Raw genomic sequence first — 12,876 nt, 5'->3', positions numbered from 1 at the left:
GAAGGCAACGTGGGCCGTGGGCAGGTCGCTTCCCTCTCCCTGCCTGTTCCTCCCCCAGGATGGCAGGGACAGCTCTCACCTGCTGATTTTAAGAAGAGGGTCCTGACACCCCTCACTTTTCCTGCTGAGGGCCATAACCCCAAATTCCCCCTGTGCCTGGAGAGACCCAGCTCATCTCTGCAGCCCCGCAGATCCCAGGGAAGGTCAGGTCCCCCTTTCCATCCCCGCACCCCCGGACTGCAGCCCTCCAGGCTGCCTCGAACAAGCATCACCCCCTGTGCCTCGCCCCAGGGCAGCGGGACACGGTCACAGCCTCGCGCGGGGCTGAGCCGAACATGGGACAGCACCTACACGTACGTGTGTGTGTGTGTGTACCCCCGTCTGCGACCGCAGTACCTGCGCCCCCAGGTCCGTGCAGGCAAAGCTGCTTTTTGTCTCCAGGGATTTCTTGCGGTTGCTTTTTTCTGAGTCATAAGGCATGAACCAGTGTCCGGCGTCAGACCCGGGGGTGAGCTGGTCGGCTGCAGCAAACCCAGTGAGCAGTAAAACACACTCACAGGTGCCTGGATGAGGTACTGCAAAGCTGCCTTTCTTTGGTTTTTTCCCCCTTTTTTCTCTTCCCCAGAGAGGCTGCCTTCCTGGTGGAGAGGCAGGACCTTTGACAAGCCAGGAACAATTAAGCTGGAGAAAAGAAACATTGCAGAATGGAGAGAGGAGAAGCAAAGGTAGGGCTTTACAGCATTAAAACAAAACAGTGAAAACTCTGAATTTCCCATTTATTGAAACCAGTCACAGTTAAAAGGTCAAATCCATTGGCAAACAGTAATTTTGTATCATCCAGAGCAACACACAAATGAAGTACAAATGAACTCCAACAACAAAAAAAATAGAACCAAACAAAAATGCATGGCTCTAGCTTAAGATTATTCAAGACTGTTCCCTTTAGCTGCCCTTCCTGCAGCTGCTCCGGCAGGACCGAGTGATGGTCCGTGACCCCCCATACTCACAGCCCCGCTCCCCCGAGAGCCCCGTCGTGACTGCGGAGGGACTGAGATGCAGGCAGCAGCCGGGTGATCCAGTTATTCCTGCTGAGGGGTCTAATGAACCCGTTTTTACTGAAGACAGAAGCATCCTTAGCAGAGAGGGAGGTGCGGTTCGCATCATCCTTCCAGCTTCGGTGTTTTGCTCCTCGCTCGACCATGCACCAGGCACAGGGAGGGACAGGCAAGGCTCGCTCCTCAGCCTGGAAGGGGATAATCCTGCCTGCTCAGGAACAGCCGTTCAACAAGAGATGCTTGAAAAGCAGAGGGTGAAGAGGCAGGTACACACGGTGCATGTTTCTGGCTCTTCAGGTAAGGTAATTAATTCACCCCGATGAATTATTTCATCCTGGTGCCGCTCAGGAAGACGAAAGCTCTCGGCACGCTCAGGTCCTGACTCAGCTCCCAGCAGTTCTGCAGGGTGAAGTGCAACCAGGGCCACCGCCAGGAAGAGCCTGCGTTGGCTCTCTGGGGAGCTGGGAGAACCACTGGACCCGGCAGCTGTAAAGCAGCAATCGCTCGGTGAGGCCAGACACAGTCACGGGCCCACGTCGGAACGTATCCTGCTCTACACCAGTCAGGCAGCACATCGTCGACAACGTGGATGAGCACACCTTGCCTTTTCAGAGAGTACATGCTAGAAAACACAAAAATTCTTCTTTCCTGTTTTTTTTTTTTTTTTTTTTTTCAGAGAAAAACTCAGGGTATTGGACACAATGTGCTCGATCAAGGCCCATCTTAGGAGCTAAATTTATAAAAATAAGACATTTCCCTCTTACAATGATCCCAAGAAAATTCATTTTTATTTGCCTGGACTATTTGCATCCATCAAAACTAACAGCCTACAACATTCCCAAGGACCAGCAGGATACACGAGACCTGCGATCCCGCAGAGTGCTGTACGCGTTATCTTAGCCCTAATGCCTTCCCCCTGCCTTTCAAAAACAGCATGGAAATCAAGAGACTCCATAAGGACTTTACTCCATTCAAATGCCTTGGTACTTAACAACAGACCAGCTTAAACACGCGACAGTGAATTTCTAATCTCCTACAGAACAAAGATGATCAAAACCCAGAGCGACCTGACTCAGAGAAGCCAGCCTAGCATAGAAGGGAAAGGACAGGGTGACCTGCAGCCCAGCCAACCCGTCGTCCAGTGACCCTCCCGAGAGGAAAAGAAAATCTGGTGGTGAAAGGAAACCAGGACCTGCGAGGAACCACCTGTATTTGTGCTTTGAAAACCATCGATATGACGTTGGCGGGGAGGAAGAGATATAAAATTATAAGAGATCAACACTAAACCAGATCCAAAAAAATATATATACAAAAAAAGTCTAGAGGATAATGCCTGTCCAGTTCCAAACGCTGCCGCACAATTTGCTCTGAAGTCTTCTCCTGGGGAGCGGCGCGCTGCCCTACCCGAGCCCAACGTCCAGGGACATCATCACCACAAATCCTAATATCGAGGTCCAGGACGCCAGCTTCCCGTTACCACTGCAGGGAGAAAAGGGGAGGGCGTGAGCTCCCAGGAGCCGGGACTGACTTTTCAGTTGAGGGAAGTGCTGCTTTATCTCTCATCCAGGCAAGGCAAGGGATCTTCCAGAGTCCTCTGCACTTCCCCCCGTGTCTATCTGCCTTTAGTGGTGGTCACCGAGGGGGTCTCACCTGGTCTGTGCCTCGGGGATGATATCATCCATCACCACATAGACCATTGCTCCGGCGGCAAAGCCCAAGGCGTAGGGGAGGAGAGGCTCTGCCACCACCACGGCGAAGGCACCGAAGACACCGGCTAAGGGCTCCACCATGCCGCTCAGCTGCCCGTACCTGCAAAAGGCCAAGACTAAAAGCCACCGGGGACCCAGCGCCAGGGCTGCCAGGGCTCTGCAGCTCCCCACCCCCATGGTCCTCCCTAATGCCACCGTGCCCGGGAGGAGGTCGGCCACCGGGCCACACCAAGCCCAAGTCACCTAGATTATTTTAAACAGGCGATTTGACCTAAACTAGCAGACTTTTCCAGGAAAGGAATTAAGACACGATCCCATTCCTTCCCCCAAGAGCTCTGTGGGATTTCAGGATCCAGCTCGTGGACAGGGATAGGTCAGAGAGGAAACAGTTCCAACCAGCACAGATCAATCCCAAAGAGGAAATCTGGCCACAGCCTCAACCAGGATGAAACTGTGCTCTTCCCTCTCGTCATCTGTCCCTCTAGGACTGCTTTAACTCTCCGGACCATGGGAACTCCCTTCCTGGCAGCAGCAACCCCGGTACAAGTCCCAGCACCGGCCGTGCTAACTGAATTGGAGGTGGGAGGAAAAGAAAACGAAGCTTTGGCGGGAGCAGTTTCCAAGCTGCCCCCCTGCCCTCCCATCCATCACCCCGCCGAGCACATGTGCACGGGCAGGAACGCAGCCCTGCGCTCGCAGGGTTCATGCCCTTGGCTTTTTCACCTCAGGGAAAAGAAAAAATAAGAACTCTGTTTGAAAGCCAGCCCAGAGTGAAGTGAGAGAAAAAATGAAATAAAATTAAAAGGAAAAAAAAATTTAAAAAACTTTTTAGTGCAGAATCTGGGCGCTCACCACAGGCGCTCAGCAAGGAGCTGAAGTGGGATGGGGTGACCTGCGGGTTCGCCGATGCATCCCCCAGGAGCCGGGGGTCGGACCTGAGCTTGGGCACTGCAGAGGGAGCAGGGCAGCACTCACCGCCCTTCCTCGAAGCTGGAGACCAGCAACGGCTCTCCACTGAGAGAAACGGATACAGGGAGGGAAGCTATAGGCACCCACTCGGCACGGGCTGCTGACAGAGGTCTTGTTTCGCAGGCAAAGAGGAGCTTGGCTTACCAGAACGCTTTCCACGTTGAAAATCCAGCACCACGCAAAGGCAGGCTGACAGCCAGGCCCTCTGGGAAATTCTGAATCCCAATCCCGATTGCTAAGTTCCTATCCACACAAAAACAAGCACAAATATATATATACACACACGCACGCACGGAAGGTGGAAAGCACAGCCTGGGGTAGGCTGCTGAGAGCTGGGGATAAAGAAGACGTTATTAAAGATATGTCCTTTGAATGGAAGCACAGCTAGCCCTGGGGCTAGTCATGCTAATATTTAACATGAACACAGCAAATTTCGTCTTCAAAGAGCTTCACAGCATTTAATCAGCTTCAGCATCAGCCCTGGGAGTGCAGAGACCAGGTGGAGAAGAGGCCTGTCCAGGGAGGCCCCACGAGGCACTTCCAGCCCGAGGCTTCCCGGGAGCTGCAGCATCCCTGGACCCCGGTGCTTGGGACAGCCCTGAGCTCGTGGGTGCCCCAGAGGGTCGGGCTTCCTCCCTCCCAGGGGGGGCTTTGCCAAAGGGGCCCCAACGCAGCCCCTGGGGGCGGCCAGTCCCTCGCCCATAACCTGCCCCAGCTCTCAACACCACTGTCCTTAACCATAACTACCCCTGCACGAGCCTTACAGCCACGAGGCTCATCAGAAGAGAAGTATATTTTAGCCACAGGATTTCACTTTCTTTCTCTTTCTTTTCCCTTCCTCTTGCATCCTATGGAAAGGCGGCGCTTGGACTTCCAGAGCTAAAACCAGCCGGAGGGGAGAGCTGGTCTGTCCATCAGTAAAGTAGCACAGGAGGAGGCAGGCTGCGTGAGGACCGTTTCTCCAGGCGCAAGAGATAAGAAGCCTGATAAAGGGGGTTAGGCAGGCAGACACGGTGAACTTGAACCGATCCAGGTAAAGCCCCGTGTCCCCAGCGGCAGAAAACACGGCTCAGAGTTGACAGCTGAAGGACGAGACAGGAGAGGATTGAAGGGATGTTCAAGGGCAGAGAATTAGGTGAGGTTTCTCCTCGCTTGCCCTCTCCCCTTCAGTATTTAGACCCCATACCTATTTCAGCACCCACTTTCAGAGCACTCTGTGCCCGCCCGCTGCGCTCCTGCCAAAGCCTCTCCCACACAGCTACCCCATGGTGGGACCACCACATCACCCGGAGCTTATCCAAAACGGAAATAGCTCTGCGAACAGCTGGCGGTCACGAAAGCTGGATTTGCAGTGGGAGGATTTGTCGGATGTTCTACACAGGAGGCAGCTGCACCCCAGCTCCCGCACCAGCACCTCATCAAGCAGGGGCTGCTCCCAGCACCCCTCACCCACACCATCACTCATCCTCAGCCAGGATTTGCTCCAGCCTTGGGAACGATCCTTCCCCTCTGCTCCAGGGTGCCTCAGCGGGAGTTTTGGATTTTTGGTGAAAACCAGGAAATTGGGATACGGAGTTTTCTCCTTCACTCAAGCAACAAAAATGTTGCAAGCACCAAAACAAATGCGGCTTGTTTTTTACGGCATGGCCTTAGGCTGAGCGGCTCCACGAGAGCGAACGATCACTTGTTCCTCGGTTGAAGCATTTCTCCCATCGTGGCTTCACCGGTGTGTGTCAGTGGAGTTGGCTGTGGCCCATCCCTGGGGGGCCATGGAGAGCGTGACCATCCCGTGGGGCTCAAAGCTCCAGCAGCAAGGTACTGGGCTGCGACCTGCCCCAGCCCACAGCTCCGAGCGGGACCCCAGTGCCTCTCTGCAAGGTCAGTTATTCCTTTGCCAGCAGCTGAAAGCTCCCTTTGCTGCTTTAAACACTTGTTTCCTATTAGTAAAATAAGACTGATGAGAAAAATCTCTCTGGGTTGTTTAAACTTCTACCAGGGTTTACAGAAGAGGGGAGGGGAAGGGGGTGAGGCTGTGGGTTTCCCTAACCAGGACAGGCTATTACAATCAAAAACATTATTCAAGGGAAAGAGAGAGAGAACGGAGGGGGAAAAACATCCCTTTTAGAAAACACTAGAGCCGCTGTCTGTGCACTGGGGTTTTTTTTCTCCTTCCCTCGCCTTCGCACAAAGCAGCTATTACTGGCCCCGACCACAACAAATTAATGGGGTGGGAGAGGGAGGTGTGAATGAAGGGGTCTGTACGGGAAGGGCAGTGAGCCCCCCCCCCCCCTTGCCCCTAGTCCCGCTAGGAGGAGGGAACCCTGTGCTGACCCCTTGCCCTGCAGCAGCCCTAGGGGAGAGAAAGCCCCAAGGGGCAGGAGGAAAGGGATTTTAACTTGGGGAAAGATCCAGCAGGAGAAGCCCAGATGGGTGGGTTTGCCCCTGCTCTCCTCCCCTCTCTCCCACACACACCCCTAGCAAAACCCATCACGGGTCCCCGAAACAAGAACCGGCCCCAGCCCTACTGCTCAGGCCACCTCCACGGCTGCGCCAGATGCCCAGTGGGTCTGGCACGTGCCGGGGATGGGGCTGCAGCTGGCTCAGCAAGCAGTGGGCTGCGTGAGCAACACGCCACGTGCCACAGCACGCACGCACTACAGCAAGCACTGTGCCACGGCGCGCAGTGGGTCACGGTGTGCTCCAAAACCAACAGGGACCCTCTGCGGCCACCCGATTCCCCCCAGCCCTCAGCAGGGAGGCAGCAACATGTGCCCCCTCCTGGGTCAAGATTTTAACCTGTTTTCCCAAGAAAAGCGGATGTCGGCATCATGCAGCGTGGGTGCTGGCAGTCAGGGAAGGCGTTGGGTACAGGCACACAAAGCTTCAGCATGCAGCAGGGCAAGAGGCAAAGGCCACCAGAGACTCAGGTGTCCCTGTGCAGGGGGTTTCTCACTCCTGCCTTGGGACATCCACAGGGCAGAAAGGACCTTACGGGCTCAGCATCAGGCTGAGAAGGTCCCCATGTCATCTCCTCGCCTCCAGTCCCTCCATGTCCCCACAAAGGTCTTCTGCTCACCCAGACCACATTCCCTTGCCCCTAGGACCACTCATTCCTTCAATGCTTCCTTGCACTGCAGTTCTGCCTGAATGCTTCTTGGACTTTGGGGGCCTTCTGAGCCTTTCCCAGGGACACTAATCTCATCAGGACAAGGATAACTCCGTGACAACATGGAGGCCAGGAACACATAAGCCCTCCTATTTGCCTTGCCTTGCTTCACTGCATGAAGGGTACCTCCACTCGCTGCTTGGGGCCACCTCTGCCCAGCACAATGTCTCAGGAGATGTCTGGGTACTGAGGAAAAGCAGATTTACCTCCAGTGCCCAAATGTGAAATCAAACCATCCCATGGGACATTCCACTCCCTCTTTGCCACTGAGCCGTGCACACCTCACACCTTCTCCGCAGCTCCCGTGTCGAGCTGACGGCAACACAGTTGGTGAGAAAGCAACTGAATCAAAGCTGCATTGTGTACGAGGAAAACAAAGGCGCCCTTATTACGGAAATAGGTGGGGATTCTTGGAAGGCTTCCCCCAACTGCAAAGAAACACATTGTAAAACAAATGCACAAAGACAGACTGGAGCAGCCTGGCCCAGGGGAGCTGAACCTCCGGGTGCCCGCAGCAAGCTACGGGACACAGCGGAGAAAATGATGGGGAGAGGAGCCAACATAGCCAGAGGGACAATGATCAGAATGAAATGTTCAGAGGCATTAGGGTCTCTAAACCAAGGAAGGCAACAAATAAAGATAGAGAGGTGTTCGAGCAGATCCCATCTGGTCTGATGGGTCAATGGTGTCCAGCTAAAAGACAGTTGGCAGACAAGTTGAATAACCTGTGGCTCATCCCCACCCTACAAACATGCATTGGTCTAAAGAAAGAGCAGCCCAGGGGAAAGCGCACCAGACACTGCCTGGGGTTGTGTGTGCCCCGTTAGCGGCTCTGCCACCGGCACCCTGGCTGACACGGGAGTGTCACTTGGGTGGCTCTTCCATTTGGGCACAACGGACCCCGGTGTCCTAGGAAGCATGGAGGATCAAAGAGCCAACAGGCATTGGACATGTTACCTTTCCCAGCTCTCTGCCTCAGCTTCCCCATCTCTAAAACACTGGTGATGACAGTGACGCCCTCCACAACCTTCTCAATCGGGGAACAGAAGTGCCACTAGGACATGTGCCATCTACACGTAAGCTCTGCAGAGAGCCAGCGATGCCCTTGCGTTGGCTGATCCTCTTCTGCAGCAGAACCCAGTGCTGCAGTTTTAAGAAAGAAAAGGTAAAACCGTGGCATCCTGGTGGAACTCCACTGAGGACCAGCTCCTCATGGTGAGAGGGAAGGACTCCGTGTCCCCCGGGAACGTACGTACCAGGGCTGGACCTCCTACCCCCAGCTTGCCTGCCAACTGCTGTGGCACCACGCTGGGAGACTCCAAGTTCACTTTCAAAAAAAAGTTGGCATCTCTGCATATTTGCAAGGTCAAGGCACAGAAAGCCTTCTATAAGCCTAAACCCTTGTTTTCAAGGGCCTATTCTTTTACAAACTGATTATGAAAGCAGGCTACATATTCTTAACAAGCCCCTTTTCACTACGGCTTTCAATTCCCTCCAGTGTATAATGTGCATGTGTATTCTTGCATGGCAGGCCCTTACATACTGTTTTGATTGTTATCGTCTTGCCATGAAAGGGCCGATTGTTTTGGGTTCCCAAGATTACATCATGGCTCCCACTCGGGCCGCCCGTCGAGGTGTTTGATCAGGGCTTGCAGGTGGGAAGGAGCTCTGCGGCGAGCGCAGGGCCCTGAGCGTTTCCCCATACCTGCCCTACCTGTTAAACACAGCTGCCGGCACGCTCTGCCCCGGCGTTACGGGAGGCTCTCACGCGAGGAGGCGGCCGGGGAGCTGCAGGGGGGGAGGGGGCTGGCAGCGGTCCCCCCCACCAGCCCCAATGCCCACCCGACCACGCTCCCACCCTGAATAGCAGCCTGACCCATCCATGGGCACACGGGGCTCCTGGTGACTCCATTGCTTTAGGTGCTCAACATTTTAAAGGCCAAATCTGCCAAAGCAGGTGGGAGGATGTTACTCCCACAGATTAGTCCTTTAATAATTACCGTATCTTTCATTTCAAACACTCAAAACCATTAAAAAAAAAAAGTGGACACAAACCTATCATGCCTCCTCCTCTTGAGTGCAGCCACCAGCCTCATTACCCACGGGAACACAAGAATGCATGGAGCAATGCGGGAACCTACACCACACAGGGGATGCAGCGTGTGCCCCCATCCCAGGCAGGGCATGCAGCGTGTGCCACCCATCGCACAATGCCTTGAGCCTGAAAGCCCTCAGGTCTGCTCCCCGCTGGCGAAGAAACAACCAGGCCAGTAGCCACTGCACGATTTCCCAGTTATGCAGACATATGGACAGATTGAAGATTACATCTGCATGAAACCTGAAAAAAATAGGCACCCTGTTTTCATTTGGAAGCCGACAGCAGAGCCTCCGCCCAAGCCGTGCCACGAGCAAGGTGCTTTTCAAACAGCACCAAAGGCAGCCAGTACATCTGAAAGGAAACAAAGGGAAGAGAAGCGGCAGGAAGGAATTTGGGGCACAAACCAGGGGAAGAGCTGCAGAGATCAGGAGACAGAAATGGGCCAGACGGTTGCATGGACACCCATCTCCAAGGAGAACTGCAAAAGCACAAGACGGAAGGGGCACCGTTGTGAACGGTTACGTAGCCTGCTCCCAGGACTAGAGAAGCTCACGTCGGGTCTCTGCTAGAGCCGTGTGTGGTAGGCACACCCCGATGGAAGCAACGCCTGCTCCCCTGCTGCTTGGCCCTTTTGGCACTGCTCCTCGGTAGCCACTTCCATACCTCTTCCTACCCCTTCCCTCCCTCTTCTCATTCAATTGCTCGGCTCTTAAGCAGCATGCCGCCTGGTCTGTGTCACATCTGCTCGCCTGGCCCTCCGCCAGCCTTACATATACACCACTCTGGATCCGCACACAGTAAACATTTACAATTTTAGGAAATTTTACCCTTAATTTATCCCAAAGGTGCGTAAGCTAAGTTCAAAGTCATAAAACCAGCTCTCCCCTCTGACTGCGGCAGCGGGGACGTGAACTTTTGCTGAAGAGCAAGAAATTCTCCAGCTTTCCTGGCACAAATCCCCATCAGTGCCAGGCCAGCCCGGGACAGGGCTGCCACGTGCCTCCCCTCTCCGAGGAAACCTCAGCTCAGGCAGGGCTTGGGTGGGCAGGATGGGGAAGCCCCCATGACACCCAGCCGGCTGCATCCTGCGCACCAAGGCAACGGGCATGGTGCACGAAGCATCCACACACATTCACGTGCCTGAGCTGGTTCATCTTCTGGTTTCATCACTTAGCTAAAACACGCAGGACTTTTACTTCCCCTTCCCCCAACCTGCGGCGTGTCGGTGTGCTCTGCGTCGGGCCCGCGGCGCACGTGTCTTTGCTAGATTCACACGAGGACTCTTTCCTACCTCCCCTCCCACTTCAACCAACAGCAAACACAAAGCTCAGCTCCCCCGCATCTCGTGATCGCCACATACTCCGGCACTCCCTCGGGAAGACTGACCCTCCAAACCCTTCCCGCGTGAACCACCCGGTCATTACCGTTTACAGCTTAATTGGCCAAGGAAACAGGGGACTGGCCCACCAAGGTGGGCAAGCCCTCAGACACAGCTGGCCAAGGGTGCAAGAACATCCCACAAGATACACGGTGCAAGCGAGGGTCATCCCTTGGGTACCAGGTGCTGGAGCCCAGGCTCAATGCCCCACAGGGCTGGGACATCTCCTCCCCATCCCAGTGAAGCCGGGGGGGGCTCGGCCAGACACAAGTCCGGACACCCCACTCCAGCTGTACCCGAACACAAGCGGCTGCCGGCAAGAGCAAGTTCACAACCTCGACATCGGCCGGGGTGGGCGATGGGTGATCGAGACCGCGGCTGTGCACGGCTGGCTGGCCAGCGGCTGTTCTGTTACAGCAGGCGCGTATCTACCGCCGGATCGCACGGAGGGGTCCCATTGTCTGTGAGCTATTTATTTCTCTGGGGTTTCAAAATCTTTATTCTTATCTGCCCAGTTATTTATGTAACTGATTTATGAGTCAGACTCACGCACAGGGTAAAAGTTCACGTCTCCCCCGATCTGGGAAGCACAAAGACACATTTCATGAGCTCTGCGCGTTCCTGCTCTCTTCTCTCTTTCGCCATGTTTTGACCTCAGCTGCGCAGCAGGACAGGCTCAGGGAGCCTTGGCACTTTCTCCTGCTGCCAGATAAGAGCGTGAACACGACCTGTGAGCGCAGGATCCAGCCAGCATCAGCCGAGCCTTGGCTGGCTCCAGCTCTCCAAGACTGGTATCTGCAAAATGAGCAGGAGACGTGACCGAGCCCTGGACTCGCTCCCTGCAAAACCACATTTGCAGGAGACACAAGCCAGGAGCGATTGCCCTCGTCCTGCCGCTTGCTCTCACGGTACGTAATGAAAAGCAGAATCCATCGCACAGACAAACTTCCGTTTGCACAGTTATGGTCTATCTAGCTAAAAAGTTAACAGATTACTTGTAAATGGATGAAAACATCACTTCCCATTCCCAGCATCACTTCCCCACCATACTTACAGGGGTTAAATTCGTGCCCGAGGAAAGGGACCAGCACAAGACCCAACTATTCCCGGGTCTGACACCGGTGACATCACCTACACACAAATGAGCTCCCAACAGCCGGCGGACAGTCCCCAGCTCTGCCCAGCCAGGCGGGGAGGTGGGGACCCAGCCCGAGGTGGGACGATGCTCTGGCTGCAGACCGGTGGGAGAGACCCGGGAGAGGCTCAGCCCCTGTGACAGGCGTCTGCCCCGCCTCAGTTTCATAAGGTAACGATATGAAGGCAGCATTAAAAAGCAGCATGCAGAGCTGCAGGACCCCCACTGTTGCTGTTATTCGCAGCATCTTTCCTTTCTCAGAGCTGTATTTGGAGGTAAGCTCTGCGTCATTAGGGGCCACCCCGAGCCCTGCAGACACCCAGCTCTGAGGCACTCTGTAAATCCCACCAAACTCTTGCAAGCAGAACAGCAATGACTGTGAAAACAAGAGTATAAGGGCAGTGAGAGCTTGCACCTCATCAAGGCGAGCTCCCAAAGGTGATGGCTTGGACAGATATTTCTCCATTTTTGAGCCGAAACCAAGATCACCCTTCCCCAGCAGCCACCAAGGAGCCACCTTCACCTCCAACCATCACCAGGAGGTTTCAGTTAAGACCCTACAAGTCAGAAGCACCTATTTTTGAATACCTTAAGACAACCCTCACATAAGACCTTGTTAACTCTATTTTTAAACAGTGATGGGCTGCAGAAAATTTAAGTGTTTACATATTCATATACGAACACCCATATATAAAGCAGGATTTAACGATGTGGCTGCATTGATCTCCGGTAGGACTAGAGCTGGAGGGAGATACAGAACCTTATAAAGGTTATTAAAATATTTTTTAAAAAATTTAACACAGAGAGAAGTTGGGTGGTCTAAAAGCAGGGCTGGGATTACGGTCCACCTATAAAAATTCCCAATAATACCTGCCAATTAATGTTTATAGCTTCATGTAAAAATGCCAACCCTCTCCCCTTTGTACGAATCTTCAAATCGTAAGCACTTTTCACACAGAAAATTATTTTACATGCCATGGAAATCTCAGAGCAAATAACATGCTGGGGCAGGGGAATGGTTTGGGGGGGTGTTTTTTAAGGCTTTTTTGCCTTGTCCTCCAAAGCCAGGCAGCCATCGACCCCCATCGCTTCCAGAAAACAAAAGCCTCGAGCAAGGCAAGGGAAGAAGGATGATTGTAGTTAATACAGACACTACTTTTCTTCCCTGCTAGGGGGTGAAAAGAACCTGAAAGGACTCCAAGCCCAGCTATACGTGTGGGTAAATATACATATGTATTTCACTCATCTTCTCTCAGCTGCCTGCGGTAACGTCGTGACGGAGCGCAGCACCCCACTTGTTCCCACCCCGCGGTGGGCAGCTCACCGGCCACACACGCAGAGCTCACTGCCGTGGCAGGGTTGCACA

General features: G+C 54.0%; 1 protein-coding gene across 5 annotated transcripts in view; it reads right to left on the bottom strand.

The window, feature by feature from the left end:
- Positions 1 to 755: 755 nt before the first annotated feature.
- Positions 756 to 12,876, bottom strand: part of SLC39A11 (solute carrier family 39 member 11) — a 97,880-nt gene continuing 85,759 nt past the window's right edge. For all 5 annotated transcript variants that reach the window (XM_075111629.1, XM_075111631.1, XM_075111633.1 and 2 more), the window contains 3 exons: positions 3,878 to 3,976; positions 2,706 to 2,864; positions 756 to 2,534 (listed from right to left, as the gene is read on the bottom strand). In XM_075111629.1, the coding sequence (XP_074967730.1) occupies positions 2,456 to 2,534; positions 2,706 to 2,864; positions 3,878 to 3,976 (337 nt within the window). In that variant the 3' untranslated portion in view covers positions 756 to 2,455. The remainder of the gene's footprint in view (positions 2,535 to 2,705; positions 2,865 to 3,877; positions 3,977 to 12,876) is intronic.

Source organism: Phalacrocorax aristotelis, chromosome 16, assembly GCF_949628215.1.
Source record: "Phalacrocorax aristotelis chromosome 16, bGulAri2.1, whole genome shotgun sequence".
NCBI classification, from domain to species: Eukaryota; Metazoa; Chordata; class Aves; order Suliformes; family Phalacrocoracidae; genus Phalacrocorax; species Phalacrocorax aristotelis.
The sequence above is the reverse complement of the archived record's forward strand: the minus strand, read 5'-3'. Positions and strand labels throughout refer to the sequence as shown.